At 51.1% G+C, this 18868-nt stretch overlaps 1 protein-coding gene across 1 annotated transcript; it reads right to left on the reverse strand.

Moving 5' to 3' along the window:
- Window positions 1–68: 68 nt before the first annotated feature.
- Window positions 69–16645, reverse strand: SCD (stearoyl-CoA desaturase). Its single transcript, XM_043981390.1, has 6 exons — window positions 16090–16645; window positions 14776–15070; window positions 10648–10778; window positions 8573–8778; window positions 7431–7663; window positions 69–3568 (listed from the first exon to the last, which is right to left on the reverse strand). The coding sequence occupies exons 1-6, from the start codon at window positions 16114–16116 to the stop codon at window positions 3369–3371; spliced, it is 1092 nt and encodes a 363-aa protein (XP_043837325.1). The 5' UTR covers window positions 16117–16645; the 3' UTR covers window positions 69–3368.
- Between the last annotated feature and the right edge of the window lie 2223 nt (window positions 16646–18868).

The raw sequence follows: 18868 nt of genomic DNA on the forward strand, positions 1-18868 counted from the left end.
CTTAAAGGGACAGGATCTAACGAGGGCGACAGCACCCCAGCAGGAAGGATCCCTCCGCACACAATGCATTCAGATTCACTTCACTTTTTTATTATGAACAAACACAATCGCAGATCAGTAAATGACTTCAGAGTCAATATTAATAGAAATTATTCCAAAATTATTCTTTGCAGGTCACAGGTACTACGATCCAAAATAAAGGAAAAAAATTCCCAACCCAGGAAAAGGTATCCTGCTCATGTTTCCATAGCAACAGAGTTGCTGAGCTCTCCAGCTTCACCTCCCCCCACAATCCACCCCCTTTCCCAACATGCTCAGCTCAGCCACTCCATCTCAACCCTGAGCCAGGCTCCTAGAGGTCCATGGCATCCTGTAGGAAGCTCCCTCAGCTGAAGAGTTCCAAGGTGCTTTACAAACATTAGTCCCGCCTCACAACTGCCCTGTGAGGTAGGTCAGTATTATTATCCCTATTTTTAACAGACAGGGAAACTGAGGCACAGAATAGTTAAGTGACTTGCCCAGGGTCACACAGCAAGTCAGCGGCAGAGCTCGGAGGGAAGCCCCTCTCCCTAAACCACTAGAGTAACACATCCATCTTATTTCCTTCAATTTCTTGCTCTGGCTTGTGTGAGCTAAACTTTTGAAGAGAACATTCAGGATATAAGCAAATCAAGGGGAAAGTTTCTATTTTAAATGCTGCAACCATTTTTAAATCTAAAAACAAAAACAAAAAAAACAAACAACACCTAAATCAAATACATTCAAATTACTTCCACCGGCCATACAATGCAGGCCCCTTAACAAGAAAGCCCCCAGCGAAAAAAAATTAAAAAAAAAACAAAAACAAAAACACAAATTTTTCTCTCCCGACTGCAGTACAGAAATGGCAGCCCTACAAATGGTCAATTCTCCTGCAGGGTCTGGGTCTGGGTCTCCCACCAGCTGCTCTCTCTGCTCAGAGAGGCTGTAGAGAGAGCAGCAAGGAGGGGAGTGGAGGCAGACTCACCCTCAATACTGATTAGAACCCACAGAATTCCCAGAGGAATTTGTTAGCCTGCCTGCCCACAGAGCAAGGAGGAATGGGAATTCAGGCTCTGTCAGTCCTGAGTCCAGTTTGAATTGTTTGTTTAAAATATGTTCATTTGCTTTTGTCATCTTCTCAGAGTGAGTGTCCCCTTCCCCTGACAGTCAAGGCAGATGCCACGACTCCATTTGGCCTTGTGCAGGGTCAGAGTGTGGTCTCCATTGAACATTGATAGAAGAGACAAGCTGTTTTCATTTGTTACTTATTTTGTGATGTCCTGTGGGATTCAATTACCCAACAGCCCTCTTTCAAGGGTTGGCCCACACAGGCCAGCAGCAGATCTAAACTAAACATGGACATTTCTACCTATTTCTTTCCTACTGGGATGAACAGTTCAGAAGCCTGAACCTTCTACCCTGGCCTGCTTATTTTTAGACCCCAGAGGAAAAGTGAACTGCCCTCTCCCACCTCTACCCCAACCATGAGGTTGACATTCCCAGCAAGACAGCAGGGAAGGTGCTTTGAGATCCCTCAAGGCCCACTGGTGGGTTTTCCTATACCCATCTCCCTGGCTACGTGATGGGAACATTCCCTTAAGCCAGCTGGGGAAACAACTGATCGAATGTGATCTTCCAATGATTTCCTTTCCAATCAAGAGAGTCATTCAGTCCCCCCACCCCATAATCAGCCAGAAGCCCTCTGCCACTTACAGCAGCCCTAGGCTTGGCTCACACAGTTAGCATGGAATACCCAGCATGCCGAGGATGAGAGGAAAAAAAGACAGCCTTCTCCTCCCTCCCCAGTGGCTGGCTCATTGGAATGACACTAGCCTTTGGTGGGGGATTAGCTGAGTTTCCATCTGACCCTGGGATGTTCCCCAGCAGGTTTGCCAGCTCTGCCTTGAGTCAGCAGGATAGTGGGGCAGTGAGGGAAGGAAGAGGCGGCGATGCAGGTCAAATGAATGGGGCAGCCACATTATAGAAAGGGAAAAATAGTGGTGCTCCCTGGCCCGGAGCAATTCCAGCCAAGGTCGCTGCCTGCCCAGAGCTGGGAGCCCAGAGAGGCTAGGAGAAGCAGACAAAGGCATGGGGAAGAAAAGGAGAAGCCCAAATCCTAACTGCTCTTCCTTGGGTGAGTTCTAGGCTCTGGAGGGTAGGAGAGAGTAGGGGGAAAAGATGGACAGGCTGTGTGTGCTGCAGAAGCCTGCCCCCCCCCCCCCCGCCGTGAACCCATGTTTAGTATCCATTTTCTAGAGGGAAGGGAAGGATGTTGGACCCTTTAGATTTGACCTGTTTCTATGACCAGCTTTCCAACTGGGATGCCCCCAGGAATTCACTCAGTGACCCTTGGCACAATGGCCCTGATCCTTCCTCCCTAATGGAAGTTTGGCTTCTAGCCTCTTGGCCTCCTGCAGAGCAGTGAGGGACAGGGGAGCCGGCACACTCATTCTTCCTCCTCTTCTCCCAAAACTCGGGTACAGAGATGGGGGGGGGGAGAAGGAGGGTGGGGATATTGAAGTTAGTTTGTTTCTTTTCCATTTTCCAATGAAATGTTTACTGTTTCCTTAGCTTTTCCCCCAATCTCTCTCCAGGTCAGGCCCATTTCATTAGGAACTAGAGACTTGTCCCTTGTTTCCTTAGGTGTGCTTAATGCTGCCTTGCCCTAAGCTTTATGGGAGCCTGACAGGTGGTTTAGCATCCCTCCAGTCTCGCCCAATTTGGGGCCACTGGGACAGAGAGCAAGCCCTACTTTACTGAGAAGTCGGCTAGAAGGATGGTTGGCAGAGAACTTATCCTATTTTCTCACACCCCTCCCCCCAACCATAGTAGGTATGCTACTTCCCTTCCTCCTGCCTCTATTCCCAGGAGGAAACAGCAGCCAAGAAGAATGACCCTCCACTCCAGCTGGTAGGGAATGAGGCCCGGCCTGAAGGAGCTGGGGAAATGGCCTTGACTCCTTTCTAGGTTTATTCCTCACCCCTGGGGGCTCAGGGAAGGCCCCGAAGGAAGAGAAGCACTGAGGGGGAAAGGCCCCCACCAGTGACGCTATTAGAGAGCCAGCCCAGGGCACACCAGCTAAGTTTGCCTAGGAGGCAGTGACGGTGGGAGGGGAAAGAAAGGGAAAAGAAAAGAGAAGGAAGAAGAGGAAAAAAGCAAGATCATTTCAGCATTCACAAAGGCAGAGTTGTTGGCTTTCAATACATTTGCACTGTAAAGGAATACTGTATTGGAATGGGTTAAAAAATCATCATCTTTAGCATCTGGTAGCATTATTCAGTAGTTAATAAAGAGAACATTAGACCTCTGCCCAGCTGGCTTGGGGGGGCGGGGCGGGGAGGGAGGCCTCAGCCGCTCTTAGCGCTCCCTTCACCAGTTCTGGAACATCTGGCAAGGATGGCCGCCTTGGATACTTTCTTTCGGTCGTAGGCCAAGCCCAGGAGACACATGCAGTCGATGAAGAAGGTGGTGAAATTGATGTGCCAGCGGTATTCGCTGGCAGAGTAATCGTACGGGAAGGTGTGATGGTAGTTGTGGAAGCCTTCACCTGGTGGAGCAAGAGGAGAGGGGTGAGCAGATCATGGAAGGCAGCCCCCAGGCCTAGCCTGGTGGGAATCCCTGCCAGTGTGGAGGGCATCGGTTCTCTGCCTACTGGGTGCCAGGCACATGCTGGGGATACCAAGACAAGCCCTGCCCTCAAAAAGCTTACAGTCTATTGGAGAAGAGCTCCAACACAGGTGGCAGTGTACACAAAATATGTGCAGAGTCAATACAAAGTACTTTGGGGTGGGGGTGGAGGAGCTAGTCACTGGGGAGAAAGCTCACCTTCAGCAGGAACGGACATTTGAGCTGAGCTCTGAAGCAAACTGGAGGAAGAGGGAAAAGAGGGAGGTCGTGACCAGAATAGTGTACAGCCTGACCAATGACACAGATGGGGAGATGGAATGTCATTTCTAAGGACAGCAGTAGAACAGTGGGACTGGAAGGTTAAGTGTGCAGAAAGGAGAGGTGAGGGCACTAAGACTCAAAAGGTAGGTTGGAGTCAGGTGGAGCAAAGGAGGCTGTATTTGATCTGAGGCAAGAGGGAGCCACTAAAGTTTACTGAGCAAAGGTATGACCTGTGCTTTAGGAAAAAAAAAAAATCACTTTGGCAGCTGGATGAAGGATGGATTCAGAAAGGAGACTTGAAAAACAGGGAGTGCAATTAAGGGATGACCACAGTAGTCCAAGGAAGTCTCTAATGGTCTGAACTAGAGTGGTGACAAGTGGAGAAGGGGGAAGAGAAGGGAAGAGATACTTCTGTACTGCAAGAGGAAAGAGAGCTCTGGAATCCCTTCTGCAGCTACTGTTGGCTCAGCACATGTTGGCATGGTTAGCTATCCTTCTCTAAGCTCCAGGTTCTCTGGGGAGCCAGTCTCTGAAAGCTCTCCTGGGTCCCAGCCAGAGAGTTACAAAGCCCCACAAACGAATGGGATTTTTGGGGCAGGAAGGGGGCAGATTTCCTCTTGACTGAATAACAACAAATGACATTTACACAAACACAGTATATTTACATATACTATTGTCTTTGATCTATAATATAGCCTAAAAAGGTACAACTAGAGGCATCACCCCGTTTTAAAGATAAGGAAACTGAGGCTCAAAAAGGTTAAAGTGACCATGGGAGTCACACAGCTATTAGTCATAGGTTAGAGCCTGAAATGACTTTTTGTGAGTGTTTTCAGTCATATCTGACTCTTTGTGACTCCATTTTAGGGTTTCTTGGCAAAGATACTAGAAGTGGTTTGCCATTTCCTTCTCCAGCTCATTTTACAGATGAGGAAATTGAGGCAAACAGGGTGAAGTGACTCGCCCAGGGTCACATAGCTATTGAGTGTCTGAGGCCAGATTTGAACTCAGAAGGATTCAACTTCCTGACTCCAAGTCCACTTGAACCAGCTCCCTGAGGTTAAACTCCAACCCTTTCCTTCTGAAGATAATGAACTTGGGCCAAAAAGAAGTCAAGTCACACAGTCAAGTGTCAGAAGTGGGATCTGAACTCAGATCTTCCTGAATCCAAGTCCAATGGTTATCTAGCCCACACTGACTCTCCCAAGAAATCCTATTTATATGTGGCTCTTTGTCAGTAGGCAGGAGCTCCCAGAGTAAAGGAACAAAGACTTCCAAGTCTTTCCCATTGCCCTGGGCCATGGCTTCCTTTTCCTGTTGGTAAGCAAGGGTAACAGTACTGACCTACATTGAAGGCCCCAGCACAGCTCCAATAAATAAAAGTGTCCCAGAAACAGCAATTACACTAGTAATAACATCTGAAGGCAGGAAGTCCTGGCTAAATGACACAGGTCCAGCGATCATGAGCTACACAGTGTCTCTCTGACACCTGCTTATCTACAATGTGAACCCTGTGGGAGGGAGGGGATGACCCCAGGGCTGAAGGTTGAGGCTGCTCAAAGGAACCGGGCCAGCCTCTGCCCATGGGTGCCAGTGTGTGAAGATGTAAAGGGGATCTCCAGAGAGCCAGATGTGAGAAGGGCTTTGAAGTGGTTGGCAGCAAGAGCTGGCCTGGGAGCACGTCTAGGGAGGGGGCATCTCCACAGTGGAAGAATAAGATAGGCACACGCTGGACAGAAAGAGGAGCTCACACAGAAAGTGAAAAGACAGGGAGAGGATGGTGGACCAGCGGCAGTGAGGAGGGATATGGCGCAGCACTGGGAGGAGTTGGTGAATGTGGGGCAGGGTCCAAAGCACAAAAGCTTTTTGCTCTGACACTCCAGGATTTCCCCCTTTATTGTTGTAGGCAACAACATATACAAGAACACAACAGAAGAGTCAAGGAAGGTGGGCCATGGCCAACAGAAGACCTAACATCTATGTCAACATTGGGCTTGGAGTCAAAGCTTAGGGGGTGGAGGCATCAGGGGAGAGGGCCACAGGTATGGTGAGAAAGAAGACATTGGAAGGTAATGAATGCTAAGGTGAGGAAACCTGGGATGAAACAGGACAAAGAGGGCAGACCATAGACAAAAACCATCAGATTTCAGTAAGGAGACAACAGGATCACACTTTAGGCCCATAGAGGCCACCCAGCCCAATAAGAGCTACAGAGATGAAGTGACTACTTGTCTAAGGCCACGTGTCCCTTCAATTGGCCCCATAAATGGGCAGAACTGGGATTCCCACCTGCGAATCCCAAAGCCAGCCACCTTTTCTGTCCCCCTGGAGAGGGGGACAGGAAGGACAAAGTACCTGCGGCTTGATGAGCTAGAAGGGACCTTGGAGTTCTTCAGTAGAGGAGGGCCACTGAGTTCACCCCATTCATTGGACAGATGCTAACAGGCACAGAATGGAGGCTCGAGGAGATTAGGTGATTTTGTGAGGCCTGCACAGTAAGAAGTATGGCTATATACCTTAGAACAGGGAGAGGCACTCTCATTAACCTTGACTAGAAGGCTGAGCCACACCCTCAGGTGAGTGAGTGGGTGGGTGGGGCAGCCTAGGCAAAGAGTAAGGGAGAATGGGATAGGATGGGAGGGGGAGAGAGGGAAGAGAAGGAAAGGGAGAATGTGGGGAGCACTGGGTGGCAGGGGCAGAACCACAACCAACATATTTGTAGTTCTTGCACCAATGAGCATTATGGTCCCTTGCCCCAGAACCAAATCTGACCATGGGGATGCTGTGGAATTGAGGGACCAAGATCAGGTCACCCTTTTGGTAAAGCATGAATGCATATGAAATAATAACAACGATTGGGGAGACAGTATTTCTACCTATCCTCACACACATAAGGGAAGCTTTCTGGTCAATCTGGATATAGATAGATCCCCTCATCCCTGCCGTGCCCTTCTAAACCAAGACAAAGAAAGCCTCATTGGGGAACAAGGCAGGTGACAGACTTCATTCTGCACATATGTGCCAATATGAGCCCAACCCTGCCATTTTGTAGACAAGAAAACAAGTGTCTTGAGGGCAGGAACTACTTTCATATTGATCTCTGTACCCCCCAGAGCCTGAGCCTAGCACACAGCAGGAGCTTAATTGATGCTTGCGGAATTGAATTCCATGTAGCCATGACTCAGAAATGTTAGGTGGCTTTCCCATGGTCTCCCAGAGCTGGGAATCAAACCCAAGTGACTGACTGCCTTCCAAGCCAATGGTTTTCTCATTCTCCCATACCAAGGTGAGAGTTTGGGGATTTCAAGCAAAAGATTCTTTCACCCTCAGAAGGGGCCAATAACCATCTGGTCCTTTTCTTAAGAGACCTTATCCCTAAGGACCTAGAATGAGAGCGAGCCTTTGGAAAGGAGAGGCCCTATTTGCCAGGGAGAAAAATTGAGATGCCAAGATGGTAAGCGGGCTCAGCCCCACTAGGACAACAGCAGCCTTGTCCTCCCTCTGCCCTCCTGGGAACATACCTGCAGCTCCAAGGGCCACCAGGATATTCTCCCGGGGGTTGATGTTTTTGTCGTAGGGCCGGCTGCCATACATATGAGCGGCGCTGTTCACCAGCCAGGTGGCATTGAGCACGACGGCATAACGCAGGAGGGTGGCAACATACAGGCTGTGAGCAAAATGCTCGCCCCAGAAGTAACAGGGGACAAATGTGGGGAAAATAAAGCACAAGAGGAGGATGCCTGGCTTGTAGTATCTGTCAAGAGAAGATGTAGCCCATGAAGTCAAGAGTCATTGAGGCAGGAAGCTCCTGACATTAGTCCTCAGCTAGGGAGGGAGGGTGGGATAGGATAGGACTAGAGAAGATAAGACTATGGGTCACAGCTCTAGAGCTAAGAGGGACCTCAGAGATCCTCTAATCTTCCTCCTTTCTTTTACAGAGGAAACAGGTCCAGAGAGGTTCAACAATTTGCCCAAGGTCAGTCACCCAGATGGGATTTGAACCCAAAGTTCTCTCTCTAGGTACCACACTATCTCCCCCTTTATCTCTCCAGTCGTTCCTGAGTTTTTTCTTCCTGCCCTTCCTCTTTTACCTACTGCTCATGGTGGTGTAGTTCTCTTTGACCCCCACCCCATCCCCAGAAGGAGTCAAGACCTTAGCCCCAGGATACTAGACACAAGCAGGCTGTAAAGTAATGAGATAACTTAATAGAGCTTCAAACAAAATATCTGCCACTTCACATAACCTTGTGAGGGAGGCATTTTATACATCAGGAAACTTGAAGCTCAAGAGAAATTAAGTGGCTTGCCTGGCCAGCATCACATAACTTATAAGTGACTTAGGCACGAAACGCACCCAAGTCTTCCTAACGACAGTCCAGCATTCTAACCACTAGGCTGGGCTGAACATTGATCTAAGTAGCAATAAACAGAGCATTTCTTAACACCAACTATATTCCAGGCATTGCACTAGGAACTTTACACATTCAATCCTCACAACCCTGGGAGGTGAGTGCTATTGTTGACCTGAAGCAGACAGGTTAAGTGACTTTTCCAAGGTCCCACAGCTAATAAATGATTGAGTTCAGATTTGAACTCAGGCCTTCCTGAACTCCAGGCCCAGGCACTCTCTCCACCAGCTCCCTTGGCACTCCTCTCCACTCACCTCCTCTGGAACATCAGCAGCTTCTCAGCTTTCAGATCAGACATGTCAAGCAAACGGCCCTTCTCAATGACATCTGGGTGTTTGCGCACTAGCAGCCAGCCCACGTGGGAGAAGAAAAACCCTCTTCGAGCATTATGGGGATCAGCATCTGTCTCAGAGAACTTATGATGGACTCGGTGGTCCCGGGACCATTCGTAAACGTCATTCTGGAGGGAGGGAGGGGGGTACAAAGGAGAGATGGGTGAGTATGAGATAAGGAATAAGGAAAAGCAAGACACCCGAAGACCACTGAGTCCCCCTTCCAGCCCAACCTCCCGGATAGGTCTTTACTTTAGATCACAAATGAAGGGACATTTTGCAGACTCAGAGATATGGCAAAAAACAAGGCTGGCTTCTCCATGGGGGTGGGTGATAGGAGGAGGTGGGGGTGGGGTAGGGCTTAAGCATTAAGACAAACCACAGAACAGAAAAAATTGCTGGGAATCCTATTATCTCCCCTAGCCCTAGGGAATGAGATAAGATAAAGCTGGAGAAAGGTCCTACTAGACTAGACTAGACTAGACAAGCCAAGCCAAGCCATCTCCCACTGCCCAGACAGCCAAGCCTCCAAAATGGCCCTAGATACTATGTCCTGGGAACCCTCATTCTACTCTCAGCACTTGGCAAATGAGAGGGGCCTCTCCTGGCTAGGGGAACTCCCAAGATCACAAGACACACTACAGGATTCTGTTCTAGTCCCTATTCAGTGTGTCAACATCCTACAGGACCTGCTAGTTGCATCACTGAGTGAGGAGAGGATAGGAAGCCCAGGTGTATGTTCTACTAAATACCCAGGACACATGCCAGGCAGGGGAAGTGGACTTGATGTTTATCCATTGTGTTCACTCTCCTCCACCCCCATGAAGAGGCAGGCTCTGGAGAATTGTTGACATGCCCATGGCTTAGAGCAATAGTCAGGGAGTAAGGGTTCCTTCCTAGCCTCTGCAGCTTCTTTCTTAGGAAAGAAGACTAACTCTTGACACAGCTGGCCTTAGAGCAAGCCTGAGAACAGTTTCAGACAGGTCCAGGAGATCAGTGGGCCTTGATAATGTAGATCTGAGAGGCAACAGGACCTGAAGAGGACCTCTATGACAAAGCTGCTTGAACCGTGGGTCGTGGCCCCGAGTGGGGTGGCGAAAAAGTTTATGTATACCTATTTTATATATCTATATAGTCAGGGTAGCGTAAAAATTTCTTGGGTGAGGGGCAGCTAGGTGGCACAGTGGATAGAGCACCGGCCCTAGAGTCAGGAGTACCTGAGTTCAAATCAGGCCTCAGACACTTAACACTTACTAGCTGTGGTGTGACCCTGGGCAAGTCACTTAACCCCAACTGCCTCACAAAAAAAACAAAACAAAACATTTCTTGGGTGAAAAGGGGTTGTGAGTGGGAAAAAGTTGAAGAAGCCCTGGTCTATGAGACTACTGGCGCATTGCCTCGGCAAAAGGGCACCCAATGGGTGAGCTCTCCAAGAGTGGAGTACATACCAACTGTCAGAGGCCTAACTCAATGAATAAGGACAGAGCAGAGTGAGCCCAGGATGGAGCCCCCTGAAGCTAGGTTACGTAAATATATGACAATACATAATCCCAGGCCCGGGAGATGTCAAAAGCCTAAAATCCAGGGGTTTTTGTGTCATGGACAGTCTGCTGAGGCCTATGAATCCCTTTTCAGAAGGTTTTTAAATACACCAAATTAAATTCATAGAATTACAAAGGAAACTAATTACATCCAAATACAGTTGTCTATATTATTTAAAAAATAAAATCCACAGACATTGGTTAAGAAGCCACTAGTCCAAAGTCCAATCCCATTAGGACTCACCCAAAAAGCAAGTCACTTAACCCTCATTGCCCCGCAAAAAAAAAAAAAAAAAACCACGATTAGAGGAAAAAACCCAGTGCTTGTCCACCAGATGGGAGGGCTTCTACCTCCACGCTGCCAACCTCTGGAGGGGACCTGGAGGAGCAGGGTAAACAATGAATGGGAACATAAGGCAAGCCAGGTTGGGTAAGACCCCACCAGCTGATTCTCACCTGGAATGCCATGGTGTTAGCGATGGTCAGAAAGATTCTGAGGGGCAGGCGGGCCTTGTAGGTTCTGTGACTCCACAGGCGGTGGGCTCCAGCGGTGATGCCCAGGGCGCTGATAAGGTAATACCCAAATGCTGTTTGTGGGGAGGAAGAGGAATAAAGTCAAACAAAAGGAGAGAAAGAAAATGTAAATTTCTCTGAAGGTACATTTCCCTCCTCCGGCGGCGTATATAAAGGTGCTTCCTTGTTAGAGGAAGAAATGGGAAAAGGCCAGTCTTAGGAGAAAGGGAGACCATTGCTGAGCTAGCATTCGCTCTGACCCAGATCTGTTTGTAATTGGTACCTTAGGTTTCACTTCCCTGGAGCCTAAGAATCTCCCAGCCACCTCCCATGGGCTTGAAGGAGGTAGTATCTCTGAGCACTCCAACAAAGCAGGCAGAGGAGAGCAAGCCCTCCAATGGCTGGCTGTGGAGAGAGGCTCCCACTGGGGGCTGGTTTGGCCTCACCCAGCTGTCTCCAGGGCTGGCTTCCCTATCTCTGGGACCACAGACAGGGCTTCTCCTCCAAGTCCTTGAATACCACAACAAACTTTCTCCATTAACCCACCCTCTTTAAAATGCAAAGCTATTTATTTCCAGACTGTGCTTGGTAACAGTTTAGAAATGTCAGCTTCACAAGCCTGAGGCCTCCAGGACCGAGGGAGAACAGAAGCCCCACAGAGTTACCAGTAACATTTTTCTACCTAAGAGTGGCCTGCTGCTGGGCTACCCCCACTTCCTAGGGGACAGGGATCTCTGTGAAGCAGAGGTAGGGACAGCAATTAGCAGCTGCTCACAATGTTTAATCCTAAGGGGGGAAAAACCTGTCAAGACAATAAGCCATCACTGGCCTCTATGTCATATCAACTTATGAGACCAATGCTCAACCCCCCCCCCCCAAAACAAAGCTCTTGGGGCAGCTAGGTGGCACAGCAGATAAAGCACCAGCCCTGGATTCAGGAGTACCTGAGTTCAAATCCGGCCTCAGACACTTGACACTTACTAGCTGTGTGACCCTGGGCAAGTCACTTAACCCCCATTGCCCCGCAAAAAAAACAACAAAAAAACAAAAACAAAGCTCTTGTTAGTCAAGAGGTAGTAAATAAGAGATAGAGTGCTGGACTCTATCCAGCACCAGGAAGACCTGGGTTCAAATTCTACCTCAGGCATCTACTAGCAGTATGACCCTAGACAAGTCATGAGATCTTTTTTGAGGTGAAAAGCTCCTAGTCTGTGGAGTCAGAGGACCTAGTTTCAGATCTCATCACTGCCACTGGGTGGCCTTAAACAAGTCATTTAATGGTTCTGGGTCCTTAGTTTCCTCTATAAAATGAAAGGACTAGATGGTGTCAAAGATCCTTTCCTGCTGGAGATCAATGAGCCTATTATCCTCATCCATAAAATGGGGATAATAACAGCACCCTTTCTCAAAGAGCTCTCGTGAGACTCAAGAGAATAGATGAAAAGCTGGTTTTTGCTTATACACATGCTCCCTGTAACTTTAACCCACTCCACCTGTTTCTTCCTCCAAGGACTCCGGGGGCTCCCCTTAAAGACACACGGAGTCTTAATGGAATCCCGTAGGAGGCCACTTCCATCCCTAAGCCTCACGGCTGGAGAAGGACCCAAGTGGCCTCCAGATGCCAAAAGGGGAGGCTCTCCACAGTGGGACAAATCCAAGTTACCTCCCCCTCCTTCCCGAATACGGTCCTTATTCTACTCTACACTTGACCTCAGCACACTCTCACAGGATGGTATATAAGCCCATCTGTGCAGCCAGGGAAACCAAGGCACAGATCACTGGCACAGACTTGCCCAGAATCAGAGTGAGTCAGTGGGTGAAGCTAGGAATAGAACCCAGGAGTCCTGACTCCCACACTCTGGCTTCTTGCTCTTATAACACCCACAGAGTCTGTCAAAGGAAGAATAAAACCCAAAGGGAAGGCTATTAGAATTGCTGGGGAGAAGATCTCGGGATGGGGGGGCCCCCCCGCACAACTATCATTGAGTCAGCACTGAGCACTGCCAGGCAGAGCCCAGCCCAAAGAAGCCTTAGTCAGGTTCTTTCTGTCAGTGATGGAGGGAATGAGGTACCAATGGGCAGGAAAGGGGCCCCCTGGGTCTTGCCTCCTCTTCTCCAGACTCTCGTAGCTAGCAGGCCCATCAGGGTCAGGGTGTTCAGGACCCCAGAGCCTGGTCCTGTCATCAGGACAAAAGGGAAGAGCTCCAAGCTTCTCTTCCGTACCCATAGTGTGGCACTAGCTTTTCCTCCTGGGGTATAGGGCAGAACAGTGAGCCAAGGATGCCCCTTCCATCCGGAGATCCTTGTCCCCCACCCCACAGGGTCCTCTCCAAACATGCTGAAACCCTTCCAAAAATGGGGTCTCCCACAGGCTCCAGGCTGGGAAGCAGCTCCTTGGGAGTCCATCTCATCTTTGCCCTCTCTCCAGGTAGAGCTGTTTGTAAGAGTCTGCTTCTCCTCTTGGAGCCTCCTCCCAACCTTTGCTGGGTCTTTCCATTGTACACCCAGCAGGAATGGAGCACAGCTGACGGGCTCCAAGTAAGATCTCTTCCTGGGCCTAAAACAAGTTGCCCGCCTGAGCCTGTCTGTCTGCCTGCCTACCTCTCCTGGGTTTCACACGCCATCTCTGGGAGCTGAAGAAACACAGCCTCCCTCGAGTCTAGAGATGAGACAGAATTATATTACTGTCCCCATTCTTCAACTGGAGAAAAAAGCCCCTGGAGAGACTGAGACCAGGGCAGCATTTCCATGTCTCCAGCTGAAGGTGGGATCCCCCCAGGCCAAAGGTCCTTGCTCTCAGGAAGCAAGGAGAGTGACTTCCCACAGCTCCTCTGCTGGACCCTTAAAGACACATGAAACAGACACCTGACCTGCTAAGAAGAATCAATGTCTTCATGTGTTCTTTAAGTTTGCAAAGCATGATCTCTTTGGAACATTACAACAACACTAGAGGCATTGTTTAGCCCCACTTTACAGATGAGGACGCTGAGGTTCCGAGAGGTAAAGGGATTTGCCTGTAGACACACTGCTAAGTGGGCAGAATTCAAACGTGAACCCTGCTGAGTCCTAGGCCAACACTTTACCCCCTATCCCATCTCATCCCGCTTCCACAAGTGGCCTTTATAAATCTCTGTGGCTCAGCCTCTCACTTTATACCATAGACTATAGGTCCCCCACTTTCTTCAGCTCCCTTGAGATCTAGGCAGGAGGGATCCCAGAAGCCTGTCTTTGCTTTTGCCCTTTACCATGGTAGCTTGCAGCCTCAGAATGGGAGGAGGGATGGGGCCACCTCTGTGAGTGGCACATGTGTGGGGCCCTGGGACCGGCAACCACAGATGGAGGGCCCTGAAAAGGCCCATCAGAGATGGCAAGGAGCTGAGATGCTTCTCCTGAAGCGGCCCTTTGTTACTGAGCTGGCACAAGGCCTGGGGTCTGCTCCCTGCTCCTCTTGGCTCCCTGTCCTGTCCAGGCCTGTCTTGCTCGCTCTAGGCCAGCCAGATCCCAGGGGCCATGGGTGGCAGTGGGAGATGGAGAGAATGGGGGAGATGTCGTTGAAGCAGCAGGCAAGATGGGAAGTCTTTGGGAGAGAAAGGTTCCTGAGGTCTACTGCTTTTTAAGGCCACATCTGTGGCACTAATTATATGCCCAGGCACACCCAGCTCCCACAGTCATGTAACATGGGCATGGGAATCCTCCTGGGGCCTCTCCCTGCTAAGGGGAATCAGCCTGGCTCTAGGGGGCCTGAAGGAGGGGCTTCTCTCCTGACACAAGAAGGGCTCTGAGGTACAAAGGGCCTGGAAGCCTGAAGAGCATTTCATGCTTTTCGATGCACTTTCTGTCCATGATTTCCTTCCTGGGCCACATGCTGGGCAGCGACCCTGTGCCCTCAACAGTAGCCAGTGCCTCCCAAATGCCTGCTGCTCCCCTCGGCCCCACCCCCTCCCCCAACCATGTGTCCAAGCCAGGCCACCATCTCCAGGCTCCCTTTCCCCTCGGACTAGCATGAGGCACCCTCTACCTTTGGGACACAAAGGGCTGGGGGCAAGAGGTCAGGCAGGTTGGGCCACTTACCCCAGAGCAGGGTGTAAATATGGGCGGAAGGCACCAGGAAGATCCCGTACAGGGCTCCCAAGTGAAGCAGGCTCATCAGGATGATGTTCCTCCAGACATAAACGAACTTGGGTTTAGGGCCTTCCTTCTCCCGGTACGTGGGGTCAAACACGTCATCCCTCATCTCATAGTTGATCCCCTCTTCATCCTCTTCAATAGGGGCTTTCGCTGCTGCTCGGGCTGCTCCGTTCTGCGTGGCCCTGGAGGAAGGGGCTGTGATGGTGGTTGTTGTGGTCATGGTGTAGGAGGGAGCGATCTGAGGGACAAGAAATGAAACACTACAATGAGTCACACTGGAGAGGGCAGGCTGGTGTTGGAATAAAGAGCCCTGAAGTTAGAACCCTGGGGACCTGGATTCGAATCCTGACATTGCTGGAGTTGCTTTCCCTTTCTGGGCCTCAGTTTCCACATTTGTGAAATGGGGGGAAGGTAGGAGTAAGTAGCTTTTGAGGGCCCTTCAAGGTCTACATTTATAATCCTATTGACTTGATTCCCACTGCCACAATCCAGAGACCGGGCAGGACCGGCTCCTACTAGAAGATAAGTTGCCGGAGGGCAGGGACTAAGACTTTTTTGCCTCACATTCCCTGGGGTCTAGCATACTTCTCTGAACAATGCAGGAATTTAATAAACGTTTGTAGAACTGAATTGGCTCAGGTCCTGTGCCCTGAACCCCAAACTCAAGAGGCGATGGGGGAAAGAGGCTGTAGAAATGGAGGGTTTAGTGTAAAAAGGTGTGTGTGTGGGGGGGGGGGGTTCTGAGGGCCCAAAGGGAATAGGGAGGGAAGCAGAGCTTAGCCAGATGGCACCAAACTCTCTCGGCTTCTATCCCCCAAATATCTTAAAACCAGGAGTTCTTCAGTGGATGGGGCCCAAACCCTCAGCTAAAGAGAAGGTCGACATCCTTCTAAAGAAAAAGTCCTCTCCACCCAAAGCGTGGCGTGGTGGGAGGGAGGGTCCGGTATAGTGGCAAGAGTAGAATTTGATCTATCAATGAACAAGCATTGGCTAAGCATTTATACAAAGTATGCGGTTCAGCCACTTAATCCTCGTGACCTTGGGCAAGTCATATATCCTCTTTGTAAAATGGGGAGTGGGATGGCCAAGATGGTCTCCGACGTCCTTTCCTCCTCTAAATGCTGGGTTCCATCCTTGCCTCCACACCGCGCTCCCCCACGCACACCCCTTCCCCTCCCTCCTCCTTCCCTCCCTAGCCGCCGGTTCAAAAGCTCCAGGGACGCCAGAGGCGCCGAGGCTTCTTCCAAGGGGCCTCACCTCCTCCTGTAGCAAGTGGGCCGGCATTTGGGCTCTCCGGGTGCACGACTCCTTCTTCTTGGGCTGGAGCTGCCGAGGGAGAGGGGGCACTTGGGCTCAGAATTCGGCTTTTTGAGAACGCAGGCCGCCCCTCCGACCCCGCACCTTCCCGCCCTGTCCCGCAAGACGCCGCCGCCGCTGCTTTGCGCTCGGAGCCGGGCCGTGTGCCCAGTTCGGTCGGCCGATCGTTCTTTCGATCGCTCGCTCGCTCGCTCGCTCGCGCTCTCACTCGCTCGCAGCTCTCGCCTTTCTAGCTAGCTCTCTCCGTGTCCACGACCCAGACGCGCTCTGCTTTAGCCTCTCCGGCCGTGAGGATTTAAAGGCCCCAGCTGACGCCCGGGGACCGTGTCCTGGATTTCCTCAGACCCCTTTTATCCACTGCCAACTCGGGCCAAAGTGCGTAGTAGGGGCCGTTGGCAGCGGCTGCCCGGCGTGGAGGGTACAAGAGGGCGGGCGAGGGGAGGAGACAGCGAGTCGGGGCGTGGAGAGGGACGGGGCCCGGACCGGGACTAGAGCCGGGGATGCAGCCGCCGCCGCCGCAACCGCTGCTGCCGCCGCCGCCGGGGAAATGCTAATGATGTCTCTGTGCGCCCCAGCGCGCCATTGGCCAAGGGGAATTTGGTGCCACCTTATTCTGCCTTCGCCATTGGCTCGGTGCAATCTGCTGTTCCCTCTGCCGCGAGCGAGCGGCTGGGCCCCGACCCCTCGCTCACCCGCCGTCCACCCCCCACCCCAAGTCCCTCCCTCCTTCCTGCCTTCTCTCCTCCCCCCTCTCCCCGCTTCCCAGCCTCGGGCCCTCAGAGCAGGCAGTGGACAACTGTTCCCCGCTGCGCATCCTGGGGACCTGGTGGGGCGCTGGGGGCCCTTGCAGAGGGAGTGTCTAGCCTAGGGTCTCCGAGGGGGAGGGGAGAAGTGGGGGATGGGAAGATGTGAGAGCTATGAGGCTCCGATCGCCTGCAATCCCGGGGAGGGGGTGCTCCTCAAAGTTTAGCCTGCAGCCCCAGAGTGGCGTCCACCACTCACTCAGCATCCCTCCCCACTTCTGCATGCCCAAGCAGAAACGTGAAGGCGACAGAGTATGGGGCTCCAGAACCAAGAGCAAAGGGGATCTTAGAGGGGTCTCCCTCCTCCAAATGTCCTGTCTTCTTCCTCCAGGCTCTTCCCCCAGTTTCCCCTCCTCCCCCAGGCAACAGCATTGTCCCCTCCAAAGTCCCCCTCCTCCTTACTGCAGCCCAGGTTCACAGTCCACAGCTAGCCCTAGAGCCCAGCACTGCCGAGCCCAGCTGGTGAATTTAGACATGCGCATACCATCCCAAGCTCCAGCTCAGCCTATCTGGTCACACAATCGACCAGCGAATTCACACAATCACATTCACACACGAGTGTCTATGCACACACCCCTTTACATTCACATACCACTAGACTCTCAGGCCCTATTACAACTCATAGGCGCCTGAATTCTGCCACACGCACACCAGTACATAGGGTTTTGTGCAGCTGCTTTATTAGTCTCACACACCAGTATCTACACACAGCCTCCAGACCAGTGTAAACCTGTGATCATAGTTAATTACACAGGCCAAAGATACACACGGACAGAAACACCAGCATTCATACACCGGCGTCTACTCGCTGCATATCTAGTTATACTGCTAACAGCAGAGTACATAGTAACACCTCCCAGTATGGACAGGCACCCCAAGACCAGTGTAGGAACACAAGCCAGCACATACACAGAGCAACTCAGCCCTGGCTATATGCAGCCACATTCACGGAGGCATCTAGGCTCATGCATGAAAGCAAAAGGTGCCCATGTTCTTCTGGTAGCAATGTCTCCGAATTCTTGGGGTGCTTTGTGTTCAGGGTTCAGTTAGCAAATCTCCCTAGTACAAAACGGAAGAATGCTCAGAGCTGACCCCTCCCTGGAGAAGGGCTGCCATGTGAAAACTAACCCCTCTGCTTTGCTCCAATGGCTTGCCCTGCCCTGCCCTGTGCAGGGGTGTGCTACCAGGCTGCCCAATGCCAATGCTGTACCAGGACAACGACACAGGGAAATGACAGTCTGTGCTCTCTGCCACCCGGAGGTGGGTATGCATTAGGGGGCCAACTCTACTCCCTCCCCAGTTTGGTGAAATGGAAAGAGCATGGTGAAAATCAGAGCAGGAAAACCTGGACTTGAATTTCAGTGATTTGGAGCTGGTTACTCTCTGAGCCTGTTTCCTCATCTGCCAAAAGATGGAATCCCACTAAAATGATTTATAAAGCCCTTTCCAGTAGTCAATCCTAAAACACTAAGATTCCCCCCACTGAACCCTCCTCTTTGCCAGTGGCTCCCATTGAACTTCCCCTGTTCGGTTTCTTCCTCTACAGGGTACTCCCCAGGCTGTGTCCCCTACCCAGGCTAAGGTGAGATGGCCTTTGGATCCAGGATAGGTTGGGGCCCAGCTGCTGAACTGGCCAGAGAGAGGCCCCAGCTTGGGGGGGGGGGATGGGAGACTCCAAGAGCTCCTTAGTCTAGACAGCAATCTTTCCAAAAGCAAGACTGGCCTTTCCTCCCTTAGCTAGAACAGTTCTCAAGGTCAGATTATCCCTCGGGGCCAGTTACAAGGAGTCTATTTTCCTCTGGTGTTCCACAGAAGTTTATGTGCTGGAAGAAAGTCGTAGTCCTCAGTGACTTGGAGAAATATTAATCATCTGCACACGGCGACTATTCTCTTGCATCACCTCCCCCGACTCCAAC

This window comes from Dromiciops gliroides, chromosome 2 (assembly GCF_019393635.1).
Source record: "Dromiciops gliroides isolate mDroGli1 chromosome 2, mDroGli1.pri, whole genome shotgun sequence".
Taxonomy (NCBI): Eukaryota; Metazoa; Chordata; class Mammalia; order Microbiotheria; family Microbiotheriidae; genus Dromiciops; species Dromiciops gliroides.

What these genes read in the sequence shown, in the direction of transcription:
- SCD (XM_043981390.1), bottom strand. Translation starts at nt 16,116, where the DNA reads ATGCCGGCCCACTTGCTACAGGAGGAG. An exon ending in CCCACTTGCTACAGGAGGAG is followed by an intron (nt 15,071 to 16,089) that starts GTGAGGCCCCTT and finishes CTTGTCCCTCAG; the next exon opens with ATCGCTCCCTCCTACACCAT. An exon ending in TATTTACACCCTGCTCTGGG is followed by an intron (nt 10,779 to 14,775) that starts GTAAGTGGCCCA and finishes CCCCACAAACAG; the next exon opens with CATTTGGGTATTACCTTATC.